General features: G+C 38.9%; 1 protein-coding gene across 1 annotated transcript; it reads right to left on the reverse strand.

Annotated features, from left to right (window-relative positions):
• Positions 1-274: 274 nt before the first annotated feature.
• On the reverse strand, positions 275-27,574 carry plekho2 (pleckstrin homology domain containing, family O member 2). The gene is made up of 8 exons (XM_035153413.2): positions 27,335-27,574; positions 26,950-27,145; positions 14,534-14,662; positions 14,259-14,381; positions 4,914-5,018; positions 4,697-4,795; positions 3,582-3,884; positions 275-3,476 (listed from the first exon to the last, which is right to left on the reverse strand). Exons 2-8 carry the CDS (start codon positions 26,956-26,958, stop codon positions 2,157-2,159), a joined length of 2,088 nt encoding a protein of 695 aa, XP_035009304.1. The 5' UTR covers positions 26,959-27,145; positions 27,335-27,574; the 3' UTR covers positions 275-2,156.
• Positions 27,575-27,833: the final 259 nt, after the last annotated feature.

Raw genomic sequence — 27,833 nt, forward strand, 5'->3', positions numbered from 1 at the left:
CCTTCCTCTATGGCACTCAGAGTCTAATGAAGTGAATGAAGTTGAATGATTATATAAGGTAGGACCAGGAAGGTGATGATTGACCTACAAGTTAGCATGTTTCATTTACATTTTAAAAATAGATATTTCTTAAAGACAACAAATCTAAACATAAATGATACCAAACCCACAGTAAAACATAACAGACAATATAGTGGAACAAATGTTTTCTTTCAACAACAAATCTTTGGGATGCTTTCTAAAGGTGCAATTAAATACATAAAACTCTGACAAATAGTTTCCCTTTCTTTATTTAGGAGACAGAAATTTTTATCCAAGAGTACAAAATGATATCAAACATTAAAAAATATTCTTACATGCCCTAAATGGCATGGCATTATTTTAAAAAGGGTTAAAACGACCATTATGTCTTAACAAAGCACTGGACAAAAAAGAGGGAAATTTCTCAGCTGTGAGAAACATATCTGATAAGCAGATATTTTTATCAAAACAAATTTTTGTAAAATTGAATAGTAAGAGAGATTATCAATGGGCAAAATGCCTGCTACAAGCTCTTTGTTCTGTATTATGTACAATATCAGCATGAAAAAATCATGAAAAGAGACTGTAATCTATGTAGAATGCAGTGCTTTGATAAAAATCATTGCCGTAATCATGTCATTAGAATGAAAAGATACATCGAAAAATAGAATTAAAAAAATAAAATAGGGTTTTGTTGGTACATTTCTTTCTCAACAAACAGCATGTGCTGTAGTGAAAATATGTACAGTATAAATTCCCTATATAACCCTAACCCTAAGTATCAACAGTTTTGTAATTTGGTTTTAACATGTTTTAGTACTTTTTAGTTCTAAATGTAGTTACTGTTATGTTAAAAATTATCATGTTAGCTTTCAAGTAAGTATTATTGTAAATGTCTGATATTTCACATAGAAAAAAGAAACAATAGTCGAAAATTAAGCACTTCACTCAGCTGCAGAGAAAGTTAAGCTAGAAATAATTGCACTTAGTTAATAATGAGCAAACTGTTGCATGTGCCATGACCATTAAAAGAGCCATAAAAAAAAGTCCATTAATTAACCATTTACTAAGCCCTGAGCCATCTAGCTAACATTCCTAAAGTCAGTCTTGCCACTCACATAGAACATATGCAATTTACAGTGATAACAGTGTCAAATTTAGTTTTTAGAATTCCTGAGCAATTTTGAATCTGTAACTTGCAGATACACTGAACTCCGGAGATCGTTTTATCTGGAAGAGCAGTATGTGTGAATCCACTTTCTATATACTTTGTCTGCCTGGCCCCCAAGTATAAATTCCACAGAAAGTCTGCAGAATCCGATGTGAGGGCACAGCAGGAGATCCCCTGCTGGATCGACCACGATCGTCGGAGGGTTTGATGATGCTTCTAACACACAACAGACGCAAAAATGAAAAAACTAAAAGAAAATAAACATCTCAGGATGAAAAAGCGGTGCCATATAGGTAGATTACACACACAAATACGTCAAGAGAGTTTGTGGTGATAAGAGCCGCTGTCATTCTGGATTCATTATAGCCGTAACAACCAAAGCACTATCCTCAAGCATAGCCATTAGATCGGTACCGAGACGGTGGGGCTAGGGCCGGCTCCGTTGCTTACAAGGGACAGGCTTTTAGGATGGATTTGGACAAATTTAATACTATCTCAGGTGAAATTAGCAGGGGATGTGGGAGTGATACATTTCCCAAATTTGATAAATTGAGGGACAGAGCTCCAGACTAACCTCCACACCCCTGGGAAATAATACAAAGTGAATGAGTTAGTCATGAACAGGACCTTTTTAAACCTGTAAACACACAAAATGATGTCAGACTACTTGGATTTGGAAGTAACATTCCACTACAGTCGTTAGTAACCTAGTTAGCTGTACATGCTGATTATTGAAGCTTAAAATTAGACCAGACACTGTTAAATCTGTTCCTCGCACCCATCTCATGTTTTTCTGTTTGTTTTTCTTAGCCTTTCCAGATTAAAAACTATAGGTGAAGAGATTCAAAACTTAGCAGGGCTGCTGTGCCTATTTTAATTTGCTAGGCTACAAGAGAAACAATAACTATCCAGGTGAGGGGTTTAGCAAATGGTCAATTCCCTGTCAATCTGCTATGACTGTCATTCACCAGCTCTTTCTGTAGATGGAGTTCTTCGCGAGTTTCAGCTTTTTAACCTCCCTGAGGACATGGTCAGCTTTCCTTAATTTCTCCATGGCCTCGGCCAGCAGATTCTCTGGCTTGCCCTCACTGTCACCTTTGTTCTGGAACTGGGACATTCTGCTCAGGAGCTCATCCGTCTTTTCCATTTCCAGAGCCACTTCAGTCTCAAGTTTCATGACATCATCTGTAGGAGACGAGTTACGTTGAGCCAAAGCTATGGTATGCGGTCTCACCGGAATACAGACTGAAGAGTCTGACAGCAGATCTCCAATGGAAGCTGACCTGACCTTGGTGGAGGGTTTGAGAGGAATTGTGGGCTTTGAGTGTGGAAAGGGAAAGACCTTTGATTTAACTTGAGGCTTGGTTATATCCTGTATGTTGTATGAATGTTGTCCAGATATCTGAATGCTATCCTCCCTGGCATCTAACACATCCAGTCCAGCATGGCTCCCTCGCAACGAAGCTGTGGAAGCCGCCAGTGTGTCTTCACTCCCAGAGCCTTCACTGTCATTGTCTGAGTGCTGACCGCTGTCAACAGATTTTTCCTCTGCCTTCCTTTTCTTCTCCCCAGGTAAGTGACAGAGCAGTGGACTCAAGTTAAAGCTGTCAGTGGGTGGTTCATTTGAGGGGACTTGATACTTGTTTATGCGTTCTTCTGCTTGAAGAGAACTGTCGAAGCTATCTGGGGCTGTTTGCAGTGAAGCAGTATGGTCCTCTCTCTCATTTGGCTGACTTATAGTTGACTTCTCTTCTGAATGTTGTGTGTCAGACTGAGCAGGTTCCTCTGGCTTTTTCTTGGTGGTTATAAGAGGAGAATGACTGCTTACATACTCCCTTGATGCTTCTTCAGAAACCTGTTCTTCTGTGCTGGGACTTACATCACCTTTTATGTTCTCCAGAGCTTCTTTGAAAATTGAATGACCATCCTCATCTGTTTCTACTGCTGTTCCTGTTGTCTCCTTCCTATTGTCATCATCCTTATTCTTATTCTCATCTGCTTTGCCTTGAACCTCTTGGTCTGGAGCAGCTTGGGAGGGTTTCTTCTCTTTTGATGGGGGGGTAGGAGGGTGGGGGTTTAGTCTGGATTGTGATGGTTCTTTGAGGCTGCTAAAGGGGCTTCCGGAACTGGGTTTGTTGGGTGGGGTTGGTGGTGCACCTGTTTTTTTCCTGGCATCAGGACTCTTTTCAGACATCTTCTCAGCATTGCCCTCCTCTGTAGCCTCTTCAATAGGTGTGATAAAGGACTTTGCCTCTTTAGATGGAGGCATAGGCGGCTTCAGGACCTTAAAACATGAATTTTATGTTACAGACCAAGTTATACAAACATAAAGACATACAACAATATTCTATACTGTAAGGTAAGTGGTAGAATATAGTATGATACAGACCCTTTTCTCTGAGGCATCATCCTTATCAGGTTCATCCTCGGGTACTGAAATGAGTTTAGTCTCTTTGGTAGGGGGCATTGGAGGCTTGATTATGTTTTTCTTGGGACTATCCTCTGGTTTAATCTCCTCAGCACTTGACCTGGGCTGTTTGTCTTCAGCGTCAGTTACATTCAAAAACGGCATTAGGACTGTGATGGCTTCTTTAGGGGTATCAGTATTGGCATGATGGGTCCCACTAGGCATTACAGCATCCTCCAGATCAAGATCCAAACGTAGGATACCATCAGACGACACATCAGCTACCTAGAGGGCAAAAAGATAATTCAGGCGAGACATTTATAAAAGCCAATATATCTTAAATTGTCATTCTCTCAAATATAGGCCAAGGAAGGAAACATGGTGAGTTTACTGAGTTTCTCTTTTAAACAGAAATATCGATTCCACAGAATACAGAAATAACAAAATCCACCCGCAGATTCTCTCTCTCTCGCACTCTCTCGCACTTACTATCTCCATCTTTTTCCCTCTCTCTCTCATACACACACACACACACACACTCTGACAGTTTGACTTTTTTAACAATCAGTGGCCCCTATCAGACCTAGTATTAACATCTGTCCTAAGAAATCTGAGCACAAGTGGACAGTGCTATGTTCTTCTGTTCAGACCAGGCTTTAAAATGTGTCCTGAGTGTGTCTCTTGTAACCACTTATGATTGGATCTCACTTCCCCACTATATGAGAATAAAGATGTACGTCATTTCTGTTTACAAAGACCAAATTATGTTGTTTTTAACCAATCTGAGTATACCAATGTGTCTGTTGACTTGTGTGTGTGTGTGTGTGTGTGTGTGTGTGTGTGTGTGTGTGTGTGTGTGTGTGTGTGTGTGTGGATAGAAATCATTATGTAGTGGTGAGTTTTGATAATGTGGCAGTGGCCGATAAAATCAAGGTAGGCTTACAGAGCAGAGTATACACAAATATTTTTGATTAATTGTTAAACTGTAGTGAGTCAAGGGACGTCAGCTGGATGTCATGCATCCCAGACCTCCCAATGTGGTCTGAGTGAAAAGATCTTGAGAGAGGGGGAATCTGGTTGTAACAACACACACAAACCTCTTTCATGTGTATCCTTGTTGGTGGCCGCCGGTTACGGTTCCCTTTAGGCCTTGTTCGAGTAACATGGTCTAAATTACTGCTTTCATCAACCTTCACCTGTGAAAACATAACACTCATTCATTAAGATGGTAAAAGCAAAGTGTGTATAGAAAGGAAGGATGTCAATGAAATGAAAAGACAGTTATGTCTCTGTATGAATTACATGGACACTGACCTCATCAAAGACTTTGTTCTTTGCTCGATTGATGCCTTCAGAAAAGGCTTTGATCCAAGCTTCCTTCTCTTCTGCTGTCTGAGCCTGGAACTTAACATCAGTGACCTGTCAGACACATAACAGAGTATAGTCACCTAAAAAACACAGATGATGATCAGAAGGTAAAATGCACAGTAGATATTAGGGAGTAGTTACCACACACCCCTTTCATTTTCCAAACCTTGTATATTTTTTTAATTAGTTTAGAATTTGGAAGTACACTCTAATACATACATTATAAACCAGTGCTCCCAGAATTATTGGGTAGCATAGGAAAATAGAATTAGTACAAAGAACTATGGAAGGATATCAGGTAAGGGCGATCACGATCCAATCCCTGTTGAGGCCCAAAAATAAAGTGTATAATAAGTGCAAATCCAAATCTCCATTTAACATATAATTTTCGCACACACACACACACACACACACACACACACACACACACACACACACACACACACACACACACACACACACACACACACACACACACACACACACACACACACACTCCCTTTATCTCAAAGTGTCCCATGCTTTCAATCAATAGAATTTTATTTGTGTAGCCAATATTCACAAATCACAATTTGTCTTAAAGGGCTTAAAGGGATAGTTGACCCCAAAATTTAAATTCACTCATTATCTACTCACCACTATATGCTGATGGACGGCATCTTTTTAGCCTAAATGTCCGCTGGTATAAACGCGAGAACGCAGTTCCAGAGGAGAATATCATAGGACATTTAGAATAAAAACATTACGTTAATGATGTCATTTCGAGTACAATTTGAATGTTGGGGCTTACGGACACTTAGATTACACCACAGGAGCAGTATGGAGGCATTTAGTTTTATTCTGTAATTTTTTTACATTTGAAGAATTGGTCACCATTTACTTCAATTGTATTTGATTTGGCTGCAACACTGTTTAGCCCTGAATCTCCAAAAGTCTTTTGTGAACACTTCACCCACCCCTGAATTTTCCTTTTTTGGTGAACTATCCCTTTAACAAGGTGTGAAACCCTCTGTCATTAACCCTTGACAAGAGTACCTGAAACCCTAAAAACTACGAAAAAAACATAGAACCTCAGAGAGAGCTACATGTGAGGGTTCCATCTCCCATGACGGACAGAAGTACAATAGATTGCGCATGTAACTGAACGCATCAACAAAATAACAGTATTTACAACATTGAATAGAAGAAATGGTAAATTGTCTGTATTTATAAACGCTTTTCTAGTCTTGATGACCACTCAAAGCGCTTAACAGTACAGTTTTCCATTCACACACACAGTCATACAGTGCTATGGGCAGCACTTTTTTTTCTTCTATAAGGGGCCATTCTGGGCTGGACATCTTGGACATCACATGTTTTTATATCCTTGAAGCATGCTTAATGTTTGGTTAATTGATTACACTGTTCAGGGTTTATTGATAGGTATAACTGGGTGTCATCCACAGCAGTTGAAATTTACAGAGTGTGTCCAGATAATGTTTCCTAGAGGAAACATATATAAGGTGAATAAAATTGGGCCAAGCACAGAACCCTGAGGAGCAACGTGGTTAACTTTGGTGCACACAGATGACTCATCATTAATTTGCACAAATTGGAATCAATCTGATAAATAGGATTTAAACCAGCTTGGGGTGGTTCCTTTAATGCTAATTAACTGTTCTAGTCTATCTGTAGTAGCATATGATGATCGATAGTGTTGAATGGTGCACTAAGATCTAACAGAACGAGGACAGACACAAATCCCTGATCTGAAGTTATTAGAAGGTCATTAGTGACTTTTGCCAAGGCTGTGATGAGCTGGGATCTATCTAAGATACAAGTTGTGGGTTTAGACAATGAGATAATTGAAGTCAGTTGATCCAGGGTGATCAGAGAGAAGCTGTTCAATAATTAAAAGTATTAAAAATAATTGAGGGCAGGTAGATTTTATTTCAAATGGTTATAATTTTATCATTGTAGAAGCGCAATGGAGCTGTGACTCTCTGTTAGCCTGGCTACAGTGATGAAGAGAAACCTGGGGTTATTTTTATTTTCTCCTATTAATGTGGAATAATAGGCAGCTAATGCTTTGTGGAGGGCCTTCTTATATACCTTAAGACTATCTTTCCAGGCAAGGTGATTTTCTAGTTTTCTTAAAGCTTGGTAAACTACAGCTAATATGATTGGCTGTTCTGTTTTCCTGGGTGGGTGTGGCAGACTAAGAACAAGACTTCAAATAAGTTGCAGCTTAGTTTAGGTTTCGGACTGATTGATAAACTGGAGTTAAAAATAGCTGCAACTCCACCTCCTCGGCCAGAGCTTAAGGTATGTGAGTGCTTATATGACTGCGAGAGTAGATTCATTTAGGCTGATATATTATTCAGGATAAAGCCAGGTCTCAGTGAGAGACAGTAAATCAATATTATGATCTGAGGTTAATTAATTTACTAAAACCGCCTTTGATGACAATGCTCTTACGTTTAACGTCCACGTTTAATTATCTTGCTTTGTGGTGTTGCTGCAGAGGTTCTGTTGATTTATATGCAGCTCTGCCTTCTGGTCCGAACTCTGGGTTGTAAATGAATTTATAAACTGAGTTATATTCTAGATAAGAGAGCCGCTCCATTCAAAGTGGGATGAACGCCTCTAAGACCAAGTTTTCTCCCATAAGTTTTCCAATTGTCTACAAAGCCCATACCGTTTGCAGGACACCACCTCGACAGCCAGCAGTTCAATTACAACATATGGCTAAACATGTCATCACTGGTCATATTAGGTAGAGATCCAGAGAAAACTACAGAGATTCTTTTAAATAATGGAGACCAGATAGGGTGTAAAATGTATTGAAATGGTGGTTAACAGAATAATAAACATTAACATCACTGCATTTGATAGAGCCCTTGTGCTCACTGACCTTGTTTTAGCATGCATGTATTTTTACTAGCACATGGACATTTTCAAAAATAAATAACATTTACTTGGATTCAAATAAATGCTTAATAAAAACATATATATCTGCAAATTAGAGCCTCTACTTATCAAAAATTATAATTATATAATTATTAAATGTGTATTCATTGTAATCCTTCTCTCAGGTCCTGAATGTGTGTTTTTCTTACTTTAATCTGATCTTGACTGTAAAAATGTATGTTTGATACCACATATTTGTTTTAACAAATTACCATGGTTCTGTTCTGTTTTTATTGTACAGCATTTGTGGGATTGATAAGACTTTATAACCCAAGTTTGCTTTAGGTTAAACACTTGTATTTCTCTGGTGACTTCTTCTGACAGTGTTTTGTTTGCATTTTTGCAGTGCGACAGCTCCTCCTGAAGTAGGTTATAGCACCAGATATTGGGGATAGGACAGAAATAAGATCCTTTAGCAGGTCAGTTTAATGGTCATAGTCTCCAGCCAAGGGAGGCAGCAAACTGTGTTCTCAGATATTCAAGCTGCTTATCCATGTATTTGAACACTTCCTTCTTATTCCTTGTTCAAAGAATAAGTCAGTTTGTGCTTTGGTTACTTGTTCATGTATGTAATATGATTTCTTTTGTGATTTTTCCAGGTTTTCCTTTAGCTTCTAATGGTGAAAGATACAAAATATTGCCAATGTATTTACAATGGTCTGTGTGCTGAAAGTGCTCTTGTCCTGATTGATTGATAGATGATCCTATATGTTTTTTTTTATTGTTTTAATTATTTTATTTGGAGTGGAGAGAGAGAGGGTAAGCTGTGAAGGGGGTCAGACAGAGAGTAGGGGAAGACATGCAGCACAGGGCCGCGGGTCGGACTCAAACCCGGCCCCTATGGATGAGGCCTAGCCTCAATGGGGCGGCAGCTCTACCAGGTGAGCTACACGCCGCCCCAGTCCTCTATGTTTTAATTAAAAAAAACAACTAAAATTAAGAATGCTAAGTTTGAATTTAAGACAAAGTAAGGTTTGGTTAGAAGAAACAGTCTTTTTGGCTAATTATTAATTTCAGATTAAGTTAAATATTTTTGTCAGTTCAAACAAGTTAATTTTAAAAAAGTGGGTTTTCTTTGTTCTTTTTTCTAAGATGATTTGTCATCACAAGACCACATTCATCTCACCCATGTCACTTAACCTAGGATGACATAATCTTTTTTACAGTACATCATAACAATCATATAGACATACATATTTATACATATAGACACATTTGTAGGAAATAAAATAAATAGAATAAAATGAAGTGAGACAGAAAACAGAAAGCAAAAGAATATACAATGTTTTACTTTAGGTAAGGTAGTGCTCCCCAAAGGGCCTGTCATGGAACATCACATTCCACAATTTTCCATTCATTATGAACCATTTAACTGTAGATAGACCATTTAGACCATCTCTTTTCAAACTGTTTTAAGTTCCCCCTCATTTTGTGAGTTAGATATTCCATTTGATATATTTGTTGAACAGGGTCTCTCCATGTCTCTGTTTGGGCACATATTTTCTGGAGCCAATTTCTTATCTGTTTAAGTGCTGATATGCGCAAGTATTTATTTTGTTTGTTTTGTATTTTGTCTTCCATTTTGCCTAGCAGCACCAGGTCTGTGTTCAGTTGGATGACCCCTTTTAGAGTAATATTGATTTCCTCCCTGATTTTATTCTAGAATAATGTATGTATATATTAAGATCTTCTTCCCATTTTAGTTTTGCCCTTGTATCTTGTTGTACATGAGTTTTCTAAGATAACATAAACTGATACTTTAACATTGTTATAGTTCTTTTTTTGTGGGTGTAAATCCCTGTTGGACTTCCTTCCTATTTTTCTGTTGTATATGTACCTTCTCATTTGTAGGTAGCGGAAGAAGTGTGAGTGTAATAATTTGTAATTTTGCCTGAAAAGCTCAAATTACATTATTCCATTTTCATCTATACATTGCCCAAATAAGGTCAGTTCCTTTATTGCCCAAGTATTAAAAGCTGTATCTTGTTTATTAGCTTCAAATCCTGGGTCTTCCTTTATCTCTCTGAATACTATTGGGTCTTCTGTCACAGTATCTCCTAATTCAATTCTAGCCTCCAGTGTATTTTTAGTTACTATATTGTCAGTTATTTGTGTCCTTCATTGGTTTTCTTTACAAAAGGGTATTGTTTTTATTGAGACACAACACATTTTTTTCTGAATTAGCCTCCACCTAGCTTCAGAATGGTCATTTAACCAAGTGTGTATTGGGAAGCGTAATAAATATGTTTAAGATTAGGGAGGGCAAGCCCCCCTGCTCTTTAGCCATTATAAGTGTTTTCATTTGCACTCTCGTTTTTTTTTTATCATTCCGTAAAGGTTCAATTTCATGAATATCAAAGCATAATATGATAATGTATTTGGATTTATATTGCATTCTGTAACCCTTAATATGTGATTCTTAAATCTAGTCTTGAGTATTTATAGTAAGGTTTTGAGAAAAAGGTATAGTCCCTTTCTTTTGGGTGGAGGGTTCTCCATACATCCTTCAGCCCTATTTCCTTAGCTGCACCTCTCATTATTTTAGCATCTTGATCAGATTCCATAATCATAAATAGGAATCTGGGGCTATACCCCAATTGGTATAGTAGCAACAGCTTCTCTTATAAAAGGAAAAAGCTGAATTATACGTTGCTGTGAATTGTACACAACCCACGCCAATATTAAGGTGACCTATTTTTCATAATTTGTCTTCCTTATAGAATTTAAATTTGCCTTCATATTCATTACCGTCTTGCGGTGTCATTATTGGGAGAGCATTCAGATATAATCATCTACTTAAGAAGAAAAAGAAGAGACAAAAAAAACGACAAAAAGAAACATGATATATGCCATATACCAGTCAAATTTGACTTCAAACCTATATTTTCTATCTACATTCTCAGTTGTGTATCCATTTATTTAAAATCCTCAAAGGTAAAAGAATACTACTGTGAGATAATTTAGAAATAAATACATAAATAAATAAATAGACATTTTACAGAAAATGTATTATTTGTTACCATAGTGATTTAACAGTCCTACTTGTCAGGTTTTTCTACACTTACAAACAAACACAACAAATTTAAACAAATAATGCATAATCCTTTTAACACCTTTTCATCTTCAACAGTTTGTAAGTAAAAAAAATCCCTTTAAATATCATGTCTTGAAAAGTAGTTTTTCATTCACTCACTAACTATTGCTACTTCATAGAGAAAAGGATTCGGCTAAATGTAGGCTATTTGTGTTTGCGTGTATGTGTACGTGTATACAGTTTGCATTTGTGTGTGCATTTGGGATAGGTTCTGTCCCAGATACCTTTGGAGCTATACATCAAGCTATACATCCCAGCTCCCTCAGTAGGTCTGCAGCAGTCTTTTACCCAGCAGCAGGTGTTGAACTCCGCTGATGGTGCCTTAAGCACGGAGTGCTGTGGCTGCCTCCCTGGCTGAATTATAGATCTGTGTACAATCGTCTCCAATAACTCGTAGCTTTGCTGGGTAGATGAAATGGGATTTCACACGTTTCTCGCAGTTCTTTTCCTATTGTAGCATATTGAATTCTCTACTTTTGTCATTGAGATGAATAGTCTTGGTCAAAGTAAATCCATTTCCCTTGTACAGTATTGCTTTCTTGTCCCATGCGCAGCAGAGAACTTTTTGACGTGCGTCCCAAGTTAGAAATTGAATGACATTAGAGCCTGGTGATGTCCCGCTGTGTGTAGGTTTTCTCTGCTTTGATCAATGCGCTGCAACAATATTAATTTGCTCCGCTGGGATCTCCAGTTTTTCGGATATGAGCACCCTTAGGAAGTTCACCATATCTTCTCCTTCAGCTTCCTCCTTTACCTGGTGGATCCTTATATTATTCTGTCTTTCCAAGTATTCCAGTTTTTCAACAATTGGCTCAGTGCTTCAATATTTGTCCTCTCTCTTAACTTCGAGATGCCTTCTTTAGTCTCGATGGAGCGTTGTTTAAATTCCAATTGGAAATCCATAATTTATGCAGCAATATCTTCTTTTATGGTCAGCATCAAACTTTCAAGACTATTTTTGACCTCTTCCTCCATGTTAGTCATTCTGTTTGTTGATTGCTCCTGACGTTTGTCCCCTTTCTTCTTAATTCTTATCTCTGATGGAGGGGTGGGTGAAGTGTTTGATACCACAAAAAACTTTTGGAGTTTCAGGGGTAAACCATCTTACAGCCAAGGCGACCTCTTCTTTAGACCTCTTCTGCACTTGGGTGAGAGTGTGTGCGGTTTTCCGGTGTGCAAGTGCGTACGTCAACGTGGCTCCAGAAGAGGAATCAGAGGACATTCTCTTCAGCTAAAATCGCTGTTTCCAGTTGAATATGAATGTCGGGGCTTGTGGACACTTGGATGACCCCGCAGGAGCAGTATGGAGGCATGTTATGTTTTATTCTGTTGTTTTATTACATTCGAAGAAGGGGTCTCGTTTACTTCATTTGTATTAGATTTGGCTGCAACACTATTTACCCCTGAGACTCCTAAAGTGTTTTGTGGACTCAAACACTTCATCCACCCCTCTATCGGCTTTAAGGTGGGAAGATAATGAGTAAAGTTTCATTTCATTTTCAACTATGCCTTTAAGGTCTTTTCAGTTTAGACTAGTTTTAAGAATTCTAGTCAAACAAAAGGATCTCAACCCCCTTGGCAGATTTTTTTGCTTAATACAGGAGAATTTGATAGAATTTAAGAATTACTTATTTAGTTTTTGCAGTGAACTGAAGGATACTGGATCAATTAGAAAAATGTAGCAGACCATCAATACATTAACATTTCAATCTTCATCCCATGTCAAGTTGCTGAATGTAGGAAACAATTTCCCCATTTTCCCCCTTCAGGACAATCACATTATTCTGACTGACCACCAGTTGCATCTTAATTATCCCTCCATCAGTAAAAAAGAAACCTCTTCTTCTTCTTGCATCTCTTTTTCAATGCTGCTCTCTCTAACATGAACGTGTGGCAACAAACACAAGGGGAGTGTGACTTCATTCTCTGCTTAGATTACTCCACCAATATTTACATAGAAAATAGTTGTTTGCTGCTATTTTAATGTTTCAAATTTCATATATATAAAACCATCTTACATGGAAATAAATGTAAGACCATGTTAAACTTTACTTTCAATTGTATTCAATGAGTGACATTCAATTCACCTTTAACCATTTGTGGCCAAGCAGCCACATATTGTAGGAATAACTGCTGTTGCTGTGGTACTTTAAGAAAGTCTTTCTGTATTTTTGGCATCATTCAGTGATGCAGAGCCAGAGCTAAACAGGGTTACCCGAGAGAAACCAAGAGGCTGCCAAGTAGCTCTTAGCATCCTTGTGACACTCACTTTATTCACACTGAATGACCCCAAAAGGATACAAACTACCATCAGATTCAGGAACTGTATTAAAATGTTAAATGAACGTATCTCAACTCGCAAAACTGTTGTTTGTTGCAACATTTACCCTTTTTTATAACTTTGCTTTGTAATGGATACGCAAACACTCTGCCAATAAAAGTAACATGTCGTATGCATACTGACGACATAAATATATTTATACATATTCTGTAGATACACACATAAGTATGTGAAATAACATCAACAAGCAGATACATTTTCATCTAGATGTTCACCAAACAAATAGCAAGAGAGAGCTTATAATGAAAGGGAGAGGGACACAAACACTGCATATATGAGAAAGAGAACACTCTTTTCCAACACACGTTCTCCACAAAGCTTGTGGATATTAGATGGAGATAGGTGTAACCATGTTAAAAGATAAACTAACACAAAACTGATGCATGTTATGTAACAAATGTACACTGGCATCTTGCTAGTTGTGCCTGTCCTCATCTTTTGGTGAAAATATTTATTTTTGAAAGGAAGGAGCCATCATTTATCTAAACCTTTGTCTGCTTCTGTTTCCATACTAGTACCAAGTTCCAAATTAGAATCAAATGGTAGCATTTATGTTCAAATAAATACAACATGGGTGAAATCATAATTTGAAAGCTTCTTTTTTCAGCTCCTTCAGTTTTTCATGCAGGGATTATGTCTTTACTTCTTAAAAGTACAATGTTTTTGCTATCTAAACATTTCACCCATTTTTTTTTTTTTTTTACCATATTGGAATCGAAGTTTGGAATCGATAAGCAGAATCTAAATCAGAATTGGAATCCTTAAATTCAAACAACACCCCAACAATGTTTGCTCTTTTTAATGTGTTTGAGCTATTGTATTTAAATATGGCCTAATTCTATCTGATAACATGACATTTTACATTTACATTAAGTTATGTTCTCATCTAAAGCACCTCTCATCTCACCTTATTTCTAGACTTGATTGATCGAATCAATATCAGTCTGTGCCTCTTCTTGAATGGGCTCTTTAGTTCATGACATCTGTCATAGTTTTCCAGGTCAATTCTCTCTACGCACTTCTGGAGGTCCTGCAACACAAAGTGTGGGTGCATGCGATTGTGACAGTTTGACCCATATTTTGAGAGCTTCTGTTTTTATTGAAACACAATATAAAATGATAGTAAAATAGTTACATGAAATAAGCAGCAGAATAGTGAGAGCGGCAGACATAAAAGTGTACCTCATTTTCATACACTACAATCTCTGTCTTTTCCAAATGAATATAGCGGTCCTTATAGCTTGCCAACAGTCTGCCAGGAGCCTTCTTCACCCAACCTGCCAGACCCAGGAACTTTGGCTCTTTCACACCCTACAATGACATAGAGAAAGCAAATCACACAGAAGTAGTGACCAGCAGAGTGTACATTGTTTTATTATCATTGTTACTGATTGGTATTGCACAGTATATTAGATGGAGGATATTGATTTGATCATTTATAACATACCAGGAAAACATTTTAAAATTTTTATCCATGTACGATTTTTACATATGATTTTTATGTTTGATCTAAATTCTTTAACAGATGAAAGGTATCACTGACTGATTATGACTGATATGACTGATTGACTGATATCACTGTATGCCTCAAATTATAAAAATTGCATCATATTACATAAATTGTATTATTTTTAAGTTGACGTGAAGGGTACTTGATAAAAACAAATAGGTACGATAGAGTATATGAAAGACTTGGGACTCAAAGTACAACCTCAATATACCAAAGTTCAGTTTACTTGTGACCATGCAACAACTTTTACCAAAATTTTAACTGATTACATGAACCCTGTTAAACAAGCTTCCTTAATTTCAACCTTTTAGAGTTTTGTCAAATGCACATGGTGATGAACTGCCTGAACGAGTCACAAACAAGAATATGAGACTTCATAAAGATGGAGAGGGTACAGGAGCATCAGTCCACTACTAAACATAAGTTGTAACACAATGAATAGCAGTGGTTAGAAGGTTTTAATATTAATAATAATAATAATAATAATAACTTTATTTGTATAGCACCATTCAATACAACTAACAAAGTGCTTGACAACAAACAATATAAAATTCAGAGTACAGAAATAATAATCATAAAGATACAAATAATAAAATTCATATATACCATAAAAGCTTTTTATAGAGATGTGTCTTAAGAAGTGAGATAAAACAGGTAACCAATTCTGCTAGTCTAATCTCTTCTGGCATATTGTTCCATAGTGTAGGGGCCCTCACGGCAAAGGCTCTGTATCCTTTGATTTTCAGCTAAGATATTGGAATGGTTACCAATGCTTTACCAGAGGATCACAGACTGTGCGTAGGGAGATAAAGATCTGAAATATAGGGAGGGGCCAGCCCACGTCTGGCTTTAAAACTGATTCGAAGAATTTAAAAATCAATCCTAAAACAAACTAGGATGCTAAAAGGGTTGATGTGGTTACATTTTTGGGATTGTGTCAAAAAAGCCAAGCGGCAGCATTCTGGAATAATTGTATACAATGGATTGATTTCTGAATAAGACCACTACAAAGGAAGAGGGTGAGAATGATTTTGTCCAGGTCTGTGTGAGAGATAAAAGATTTAAGCTTGGCTATGTTTCTTGAATAATAAAAACCCGATTGCACAACCTTCTTAATATTTGCGTTCACACATAGATTTATTCTAGAGAAACTGCATAGTAATTCAGTGCATGTCTGAAAGCAGCGTAAGTGAGCAGCAAGAGGAGAGATGGCATTTATATATGTCACTCCAAATATGATATTGTAAACCCAACAACCAACAACCAGTCTCCAAAAGCTTGGCCAGAGAGAAATCTAATCTTAACATGACAATGATCCCAAACACACAGAGAAAATAGCAAATCTCTAACATACATCCTATTCACACACTGCAAGCATAGCCACCAGGGGCCAGTGTAAGTGTCTTGCCCAAGCATTTATTATATTTAACTGGGTTATCATTTTAGCGATGTTGCAGTGTTGTTGCAGGGCACAACAAGTAACGTTATCAGTCATTGAGTGAGTAAGTATGTGTGTGGCACAATATTGAAATTCTAATTTACTTATTAGTAAGACGTCAGCTGATCATGATCTCTTCCTGTTTTGAAGTCTATGTGAAATGACTATGTGGAACTGGTCAGAGCTGTTTTGATTCCACATATTAGGTAGCCAACTGCTTGCTATTTCTCTATAATATTGTAAGGACTTGACCTTACTATGTAAAGTGCCCTGAGGTAACGTATGTTGTGATGTAGTTCTATGCAAATAAATTAAATTGAACATTTTATAAATGTGTGTCATATCCCCAAGGCAGATTTGACAGTAATTAGCAGCTCAACATATGATGAATTATTTCTTAAATTTGAAGCATTAGTTGCTAAGAATTTCAGTCAAGGTCTAAAATCAAATGTAAACATGTGATCACTTCAAACTCACATCGAAGCTATGCAGCAAATGAGAAAATTCCAAGACCTTGTTTAAACTGTGGTGTCAGTGCAAAAATAGTTAGTTGTTAGAGAAGTTGGGCTGGGGCCTTTTACCGACAGCAGCTCTCACTTCTTATCAGACATTTTCATTTCTGCCTCTTACAAATCTCTTCTCACCTCACACTACAGCACCCTTGACCACTATCTGTGCTCTGCTCTGCACATTAGCTGCCTACATGATATGTATAGATAATGAAACAGGGTCACAATTGTGATCTACTGTACCTGTGAGTCTACACAGGCAACACTACAGCTGCCAACCTCCATGATGTAGACTTGTCTACACATACCACATATATTCAGCAGATTTGTGAAGCAAGAACTGTGTAAACCTAGATACTCCTTTTGTGTCTAAATCACTGACAAGTAGCCTAGGTGTCTGTACAATTCACAGCCTTTGTTTCTGCTGGAGAAACTTCCACAGGATATAATTTTTTTCTATTTGGGGTTGGGAGGTCATATAACTATTTTTCCACTTTCACTGTAACTGCAATTATTGTGCCTCAACTTGGAAAACAGCAGTGAAGCTGTGAAGAAAGAAAGGCCGAACAAGGAGGGATGGTATTCCAGAGAGAGTGAGACGGATATAAATAACAAACTACTTTATGATAGATTGATAGTGAAACCAAATTCTCCACCGAAAGACAAAGCAGCGTCACTGTGCAGTCCAAAAAAACACCCTTAGGTACAGAGTGGCCTATGCATGCCTGTTACATGGGTGAACATGGAAAAAATGCATGGGGCTTGGTGAAAGACTTCGGTACAGAGCAGTGATGACCACACGCTTGAACAGAGCAGCAGTGGGTTTCCTTTACTGAAGGCTCAGCTGACTACTATAGCTCAGCACTGTGATATCATGTAGTAAGTTAAGAGGATCCAATTTTAAACTCACACAGGAAGTTTGCTCTGTACTGAAGCGTAAACTCAACCCAACCTTTAACCCAACTTTGTCCAAAAATGTACAAGCAATCTAAAGAATTCTTAGATTATAATGTTTTGCAAAGACAAACTGAAAAAGTTATAACATTACAAAGTGCAATCTGGGTGTGAAGAGGACAAGAAACAGCACAGAGACACACCTCTGCAGACATGTGTTTCTGATTAAGTTTTAGGTCATTGAGCATCTGGCATTCATTGATTTTCACGCTGACCTGCCCAGCTTGAACTCAGCACAAGCCTCACTGGAGCTCACACTTCATCCACACTCACTCCTTACTACTTGAGCTGAGAGAAAACAGTGGGACTGGACCACTACATAATTTTGCTGAAAACGTGTTTAAACCCAGGATGAAAAAGAAATAAAGTTGTAATGATGAATTTCTAACCTAAAAAAATGGTCAAATTCAAAGATGTGAGAATATGCTGCCATTTTTGTGTTGCTGCCAGTGACTGACAAATGTGCTGCTGATATGATAAAGGTGTTCCACACTGTGCAATCCGAAATATAAAGGCTTATTCATTAGACGCCGGTGCATTGAGATTCCTGAGGAAGTGAATCATTATACACCATGTGAGCCTTCTCAATCCAGCCCCATGCTTTACATTGAAACCATCCTGCTTACTTGTATAAACCTGAGACAGAATGGCCTCAGTTCTACATATCACATCACACATCACAAGCGGAACTGAAAGCTCTGATGTGTCTGCTAACAATAGGGTAAAGAAACTGACAAGAATTAAGTGCTTTATTTTAATACCAGGACAATCTGTCAGCATGAAGACTCTCATAATGAAAGCCTTTGCACATCAACGGCAATGCAAATAAACGGCACAAAATAGCAAATCATTTGGAGGTGAATTTCAACGTACCCAGCTATTTACATTAGGCACATCATATTTTGTGAATAAATTATCAGGATAAAAAACATTGTGCCTTGGGGAAAGGAAGATGTGATCAAAATCGATGCAATGATGATCTGGTGCTGCTTTTACTTAATAAAAAGCAAAAAAGATGAACTACATTGGAACACCCAAGAGGAAACTGTATGGTTTGAAGAACTGCTGCAACACCTGAAACCAAGATCATGTTTTTTTCTTTACTAACAATTTTAAGGAAGGACCAGTTTGGTGTAAACAGTCCCAGCTGTGCATATTCTTTGACAGGAGCTGGGTCACCTGTTGCTTGATCCTAGCTTCAAATTGACTATACCATATCATTTATAAGAAATACATAAATAATTAAAATATAATATCTGTGAGCAATAGCTGAAGACAAAGTTATTAAATAGATCAACGGATAAACTGGATAAAGGAGGAAGCTCTACTACTACTACTGCTTCAAAATGTGACATTGTCAACAGCATGCATTCTAATTGATTCAATGTTTACATGATGGAACATCTACCTAGGTCCAAAAAATTAAATTCTTCTGCTAATTTGAAAGCTTGCATTGACCTCATACAGGTTTGAAAAATATTAATAACATGCAAAATATCGTGCAAAGGCCTTGAGACATGAAAAGGATTCCACTTACAGTGAAAACTGGATACATTCTGAACGCTTGAGCATAATTGTTGTTTCAATCCCCCGATTGTGGAATTCACCCCCCAACAAAATTCTCTACTTTACAAATATCTAGAAAAAATAAAAAGCATTCATGAGAGAAAATTCTAAGAGCCTCATCTCAACTACAACCAAATAGATTCTATAAAACTCTTAATAGTCTCAAAGCGTATTGGACTCTTTCAAATTTTTGTTCTGACATTGTCAGAGAGAGAAATGGTCACACTTATTTTTCAGATGATAAAAGCAGATTTGGTGACATACCCCATATAAACTTTAAAGGTCAGCTCTGAATAAAAAACAACACTTTTGTGTCATCCAGGCATTAACATCTAAAATACATTTTAAAAGGGGATCAAAAGGCAACTGAGTGCAACTGAGTCCTCAACTTCTTGACACAGTGACAGCAGTAGGGGTGCAACGATTAGTCGACGTAGTCGACAAAAATCGATGATAAAAATAGTCGCAGACGAATTTAATAGTCGATGATTCGTTGGTTACGTCATAGCACGCGTTTTTCGTGCCGTGCAGCTGAACTAAACGTCGTTTTACCGGAGGTGCTGATGGAATTAGCTGAGGAGTGAGCCATCTCGCTCCCTTCCTATCTCTGAAAGTCGCGCATGTGCAATAGCGACAAAACATAGACCAATGGCGGTGTCTGTTGCAACACCATCGCATAGCAAGTCAAAAGTATGGGAGAATTTCTCCCTTAACATAGCCCCGAAAAAAAAAACTACCTGCAATATTTGTAAGGCGGACCTTGCTTTCTAGAGAAGCAGGAAACGCGCATTTGAAGAGGAAGCACGTTTGACATCGTAACGTAGACGATGCAGACTCGCCTCGATAAGATAGCCTGTTATCTAGCTTGCTATATAAACGGAGTTGTCTTGGCAACTCCCTCAATACCTGTGTGCAGGATTCTAGAATCCATTACAAAAATATGGTTTGAATGTAGATTTTTTAAAACTTTTTTTAACTTGTTTAAAAGCGTAATGTTATCCTAACGTCTTTTTAAATCACAATTATGCAGTCAGAAGAAGACTGTAGTTTTGTTTGTTGATGTTTTTATTGCTGCTACTTTCCCTGTCCTTTTGTTTACAGAAAAAATGGATACTTGATTTTTAATTTATTTTTAGTATCGGCACTTGGCCTGTTCTTGGTTTCACAGGTAGAAGGGAAACTTGAATTTAAATTAAAAAAATTATATTAGCACTTTGCCTGTCCTTGTTTTTAAATGGACAAAAACTAGATTTTTCTTTGTTTTTGTATCACTAGTAGCCTAATATGCGTTTATTAAAAGACATTTTTGAATGAAGTATCGATCTTTATTGTCTTTATTTTCAGTCATCACATGCAACCTCAAGCTAAATTTAAAAGTTGATGGCTAAATAAGAGCAATTGAGAATTTGTGTGATTCATAATGTGTGTCGATTAATCGTTTCAATAATCAGAATATCGACTATCAGAATAGACGTTAGTTGCAGCCCTAGACAGAAGACAGTCAGGGTTAGCAGCCGCACATCAAGACCCATCTCAGTGAGCACAGGCTCACCCCAAGGCTGTGTCTTGAGGCCCCTATTGTTCAGCCTGCACACCCACGACTGTATTGCCAATGATAAGTCAGCATACAGAAGTGAGGTGGAGCAGTTAACAGCATGGAGCAGATCTCACAATAAGTTCCTCAATTTGAACAAAACAAAGAAGATGGTGATTGACTTTAAGAGGGCTGACAAGCCACATCACACACTGATGACCATTGATTGTGTTGCTGTGAAGAAGGACAGTAACATTAAGGTTCCTACGGGTACATCTATTGGATGAGTATACCTCCAACGTCAACACAAAAGCCACCGTCAAAAAAGCCCAGCAGCGGCTCCACCCCCTCCGGAGACTCAGAAAGGCAGGTCTCCCCACTCCACACCTCCCCACCTTCTACAAGGGCACCAATGAAAGCATCCCATCCTACAACATGACCTCCTGGTTAAGTTGCTGCAAGGCCTATGAAGAACCAGCTTCATAGGATAGTGAAGACAGCCAGCACAATCATGTGCTGGCTGTCTAACCTTTCTGATGGAGTAGAGCTGGGCAATTAACCGAAAATGTATCGAAAACCCTAACCCTTAGCCCTGCCCCTACGTTTTGCGCGTTCGCGTGTAGGTGTAGTGTGTCCTGATACTTGTTGGGACACAAAGTGTTCGGGCTGTACAGCCCTCGAAACTGCGATTTTTCAGACCACACCTCAAACCGAGGTCGATGAGAATTTATGATAATGATTGTAATATCTCAGTTTAATATCATTTCAATGTATTATGGAATTTTTTTTACTAAAAAAGCGATCATTTCATGTTGCATCCCCCCTCTTTGAAGATACACAATGCACTTGATTTAACCAGCATATAGCAGCGAGGTTACTGAACTTAACTGCTAGTCTAATAACAATGCATCCTGGCAGGGTTGTCTACAGACCACCTTAAGCTTTGAGCTTTTCATTAATACATGAAATAATCGAGCATCCAAGCTTTTCAATTTCCATTGGATGAATGGCAAATGTCATTGATTCACCTGCATTAGCATAGATGGTATTAGGATATTATAGGTTTGTCACTTTAGTAACTGCGAGTAATAGCAATGGTTTATTTAAGATCTCAACAATGTTATTACATTGACATTCCCGGCAAACATCGACGACTACTGATGACGTGTTGGGTTTTCACGACGACTACTGATTATGTAATGGCTTGTTGAAGCGCTGTCCCAAATCGTAGGGGGAGATTTCAACCACTGCATTACTTCCGTTCCAACAACGTGGTTTTATTGAAAAAAATTACACCTGGCTATGGACACAGGGACCACCGACAGCTCCACAGCCCAAGGGAGAGGGCGCACATCCCGGCAACAGCGCCACTAAGTCCGGGACAGACACCTAGGGAGCCATGCACAGCTCCTGATCAAAACTGATCATTTGGGGTTTTTTTCTTAATAATTTCAGTAATTTACTGATCTCTGTCTCGCTATCATTTGGCTGCGCACTGCCAACCCCCGCTATTTCCTCTGGCTCTCCATACATTGTCTCAGTTTACAAAAAACCTTTCCCTCAGGTTCTGGGACTATAATAAAGAAGCTATACAATTCATTTATAGTAATCAATCGCTTGTAGACATCACTGTGGACCGGGACAAATGTGATCACTAGCCGTTTCCACGGTACTAGTATTATGTCGGGAGGCGGAGGTGACACGAAATTTGACTGAAGCGGCTCGCTATTCTCTACGCAGGAAAAACCCTTTGAGGGCTGGATTCAAAACCACACAGAAAATCTAAATAATAAATTTAAATTGCAGGCTGGTTTAAATTGCAACCCCTGCGTGCCTGTATGCACTCCCGACAACGTCTGAGCATGCTCCTGATGAGGCGGTGTATGGTGTCCTGGGGGATCTCCTCATAAACCTGGATCAGGGCATCAGTGAGCTCCTGTATTTGGCGGCGTTGATGCACCGATACATAACATCCCATGTGTGCTCAATGTGATTTAGGTCAGGGGAACCTGAGGGCAAGTCAATGGATTCAATACCTTCATCATCCAGGAACTGCCTAAACATTCAGGCCACATAAAGCCAGCATTGTCCTGCCCTAGGAGGAACCCAGGGCCCACTGCATCAGGGTAAGGTCTGACAATCACTCTGAGGATTTCATCCCGGTAACCAACAGCAGTCAGGGTACCATTGCCTCTCCAGACCATCACTGACCCACCCCCAAACTGGTCATGCTGGATGATGTGACAGGCATACAACGTTCACCACAGCATCCCCAGACTCTTTCACGCATGTCACATGTGCTCTGTGTGAACTTGCTCTCATATGTGAAGAAAACGGGGGGCCAGTGGCAGACCTGTTATGTCTTGTGTTCTCCGGCAAATGCCAATCGAGCTGCACGAAGCTGTTTTGTCGTTTTGTAGGGCTCTGGCAGTACTCCTCCTGTTCCTCCTTGCATAAATGAGCAGATAGTGGTCCTGCTGCTGAGTTGATGCCCTTCTACAGCCCTGTCCAGCTCTCCTTGTGTAACAGCTGGTGTCCTGGTATCTCCTCCATGCCCTTGAGATTGTGCTGGGAGACACAGCAAACCTTTTTGTGACCCCACATATGGATGTGCTATCCTGGAGGAGCCGGACTACCTGTGCAACCTGAGCTGCAGGTACCGCCTCATTCTACCAGTAGTGACAAGGACAAAAAACTAGAGATGAATCAATCAGGAAGGAATAGGAGCAATTTTCTGTTGCCACCACATCCAAAACCATTACTGTGGCAGTAGACCATGCCACAGGGCTCTCGTCACAGCAGCCAGAGACGAACCATTCAGGTTTTACCATCTTTATTTAAAGACCACACACACAAACAAACATAAATAAACCAACTTAAAGGGACTGGCTCAGCACTAGTGTCTCTCCTTTGTTCTCCCGTGTGCTCGGCCCTGAGTGTCTGGAGAGTGTGTCTCCCGAGACAGCTCCGCTGCTGGCTTTTAAACCTGAGGATCAATCAGCTAACAGCGTTCACCTGCGTTGATTGATCCTCCGGTGTAGGTGAAGGTGCTCTCCCAGCTACCTGCGCATACCCCCACAGTTAAATTCAGGCCAGGGAGCCATCCAGCCTGATCTACTCCCCCACCCCCCAGTAAATGACAGTAAATAGAATCTTGAATCTTGAGGTGCATGTTTCTATCTTGATGAGACCAAAAATAACATTGAAGAACTGCACCACTGATCTCACAGAAGTCAGACTATTGCTTTCCACTGCCTCAAGACAGCAATGCACCAAGATTGCAGCTGACCACACCTACTTTTAAGACCAACACACTAATGTTCACTCGTATGTGGGACACTTGTGTCGTACTTGGCGTGTCTTTGTATCAGGTGTAAGAGAGAACCCCAAGGATGAGTGAGACACAGATGGCGACATGTCCTAGTATAAAGAATGATAAAGAGTGGAAATATAAAGAGGTATCAAAGATGGAAGCAAACAAATGTGTTACTTCACGATTTCTATTTCATTCCAAATAAAGCCCTTGTGTAGTAAGAACAAAAATGTTACGTCTTCCAGAGACATTTTTCCTCATCTTTCCATTTTTTAAGACTTTTTGTCCCTGCAACACATACATGCATTCACTATTGAGAACTTGTTTTTTCATCATAAAGGAATGTTCCCAGAAATTCTGAGCAGTGCCTCAGTAAGAGGGTTCACTCACACACACATTCATTGTGTGGCAGGGGCCTGGATAGCAGCATGATTATGAGAGAAGGTTAATTGTTTTCTGCCTGACACATAATGTGGTTGTCTGTTTCATTTTTGATAAATGGGACAGGGAGACACGTCACACTATGCACTCTAGGTTAGTGGGATAACAGGATGACTCATACAGCAGGGACAAATGATCAGCACAATTTCTTTGGGGTGAAAGATAAAGAATGTGCAGCAGGTTTGGAAGAGGAAAAGTTGGACAAATTAGAACATAAGAGAGATAAACAGCTGTTTGGAGAACCTCAGCCCAGCAATATGGCTTTAGAAATTAGAGTACAATATCCATACAAGCTAAGTAGTTTCAAATTCTGAATTCTACTCATCTTTTGAATCAGGAAATATAAACTACATACTGCAGTTATTGTGAACATATTTCTCTTTTTCAAAATGTTTTTTGTTGTTGCTTTTAACTGAAGGACATCGTCGTCCTAAGTAACAAGTAAACTTCATTACAGACTTTTTCAACAAGCCCACACAGAGTTGGATATGTGCCTGCTTACATGCCACCTGTTTGTCTCTGGTAACGCAAGTGATATTACAAATGATTTTTAGTCTTTGCCCAACTTGCAGAATAAATACTAAATACAATTCATATAGCAGTCATGTACTGTACATGCTGATTGCTAAATGAAATTGAATTTCTGTATTTCATGCATGAAACACACATTGCCTAACAGACTCCAGTTGGCAGTGTTTGCACACTTTTGTATTGCATCCTTTTCAGGCAGTGCCATAGTTTCTCACTCACTCTGGGAATCCCCAGCCAAACTCAACATCATTTCAGTTTTATTCAAACACTGCCACTTGTTTCATATTGTCATTGTCTCTGTTCAAGTCACTGTGATATTGTAATAACAAAATAACCCCAAGTGATGGTTTTAAAGGTTTTCATTTTGTGTATGATTTAAATTTATCACACCAAAATTAAAGGAAAGTTTAAGCAGAAAAGATTCCACCACGTGTTATTGTAAAGAGGGATTTCAAACACTTTGTTGAGCAGGCTTTTTGAATGGCTTGGTTGAATGCACTTATTGCAAGTCGCTTTGGATAAAAGTGTCAGCTAAATGAGATGTAATGTAATAATAGTTGGAATAAACTTCAGGACTCAATTAGGCTAGATCGTTTTTTAACCTTAGAACAGTTACAATTTTTGTTAAAGGAAGTTTTAGTTGATGAATGCTCCTGTTTTTCTTGATATGGCTATCTTATCCCTTTTTTGAGACATTTTACTCCTCTGTATTGTAATTTGTACTTGTTTATGTAAATGAAGGGCCCCATTGTAAACGAGAGCTCTGCTCTCAATTGGTTTATACCCTGTCTAAATAAAGGTTATCTATCTATCTAGAATTAGGGGGAAGTCATGTTACAGTTAAAATGTGGGCTGTTGCAGGGTTTATAAATCTATTTAGTCTGGAATGTACAGTTAGTCATTAGAAAGTAGATGATCTCTATACAAGATAAATAAATGCTACATTAATGAACAGATTCTGGATCTGGGTTCTGGAGTCAGGGCTGCTAGATAATTAATGTTTTTGACCAGTGTTACGCTGGAAGGGAGTGGTGTGAAATGTTCCCTGCATACTGTAGGTAACAAAGTAGGTCTCTCACTTCCTTTTTCTCATAAGTTTACTTCCTTGAAATGTCAAACTTAGTAGTTAGTAGTTAAGTTCCATCAGTGCACGTTCTGTCAGTACACAGTCTTTTACAAAGATGTTGGCATCAAATGCCATGTGTTTCTGTAAACAGATGTACAAATCAAACAAATCTCATGGCAATAGCCTGTAATGTGATGAGGTATCTGTTATAAGCCTACACCAACGACAATATTGCGTCACAATTCAATTGATTATTGACAAACAGAATATGTAGATACGCATTCGATAACCCATTCCCAAAAGCAGATATGAACTATTAGATTAAGGTTGTGTTCATATCCCCGCGTTGCGCTACAATAAACTGGCACATTTCAAAAGGAGCTTTCGCTATTCCTCGCGGCCAGTTTTTGTCATCTAACTCGACCAACAAGCTGATGAAACGGATTGACAGGTGGGCAGGTGCAATTTTTGTCACATCGTGTTGACTTTAGATGATTGCAGCAGACCGCCTGGTACCGCTATAAAAACCCAAACTAACGGCAAAAACATTCCTATGTACGAGCCTTACTCTGTCGAGTTGGAAAGTATTTTACTTTATAACGTCATTCCGTGAAACGCTCGCTGTCCCTCTCAGTAAAACATGTCTTAACTACGAGCTGACATCACCGACATAATGCAAACTGCCGTACATTACCAAGCAACGTAGTAACACAGTGTGGTTGAAGCCACTACTCACATCTTCCATGATAAAGGGCCAAAATCCGTTAGTGAGTTATGACTGGCCTGAAATCCGTCGACGTCGCTTTACCCTCGGCAGAAAGTGGTCGCTTCTCCTGACAGCTGACACATTTCCAACAGCAGACGTAAATGACCGAAATGAGGAACTGTGTGGGCCTCATGAAAACAAGTGTCGTCTCCTTTTCCTCTTTTGCCTCAGAGAAAAAAAGTCGAAGAAAAAAGTTTGGTTTCCGGTTGATGTGTCTTTACACTCTTCAATCGAAAAGTCAGCCGAGGAGGAGCAACATAGTGCCATACACACACACACACACACACACACACACACACACACACACACCACACACACACACACACACACACACACACACACACACACACACAACTCGATCGTCTGAGACATATCTGCTGTGTTGAACGCAGCTCAGCTGCAGCCTTCTCTCAGCTTCACTTTTCATTAGACACTCGATGCAGGACATGTTTCTGGAGCTTCACGGTGTACCGTCGCCATGCTTCTCACTTCTGTTAGCCTTCTTGGAGGCTTTTACTGACTGATGAACATTTTAGTGCTGGCTGCTTAGCTCTCTCTTGTTCCCTTTGCTCAATACTTGCTGAAACCCTCAGTATGGCCGCTCCGATGCGGTGTAGTGGTCGAAATTGATATGACAGTTAAACTCCAATCGAGTTCACCACCTATGTCTAGAATAAACGGGACGGGAGGCTGACGGCTTTCCTGATAGACAATTTATTAGTTTCTCACATATGTAGAAAAATACTGAAAGGAACAGTACCAATTGTGAATTAAACTGCCGAGTAGCAAAGTTGGAAATGTGCAAAGTATGGGGTACTGATAACTAACTTGATATAAATGGCACGATAGTCTCA

Source organism: Hippoglossus stenolepis, chromosome 1 (assembly GCF_022539355.2).
Source record: "Hippoglossus stenolepis isolate QCI-W04-F060 chromosome 1, HSTE1.2, whole genome shotgun sequence".
NCBI lineage: Eukaryota > Metazoa > Chordata > Actinopteri > Pleuronectiformes > Pleuronectidae > Hippoglossus > Hippoglossus stenolepis.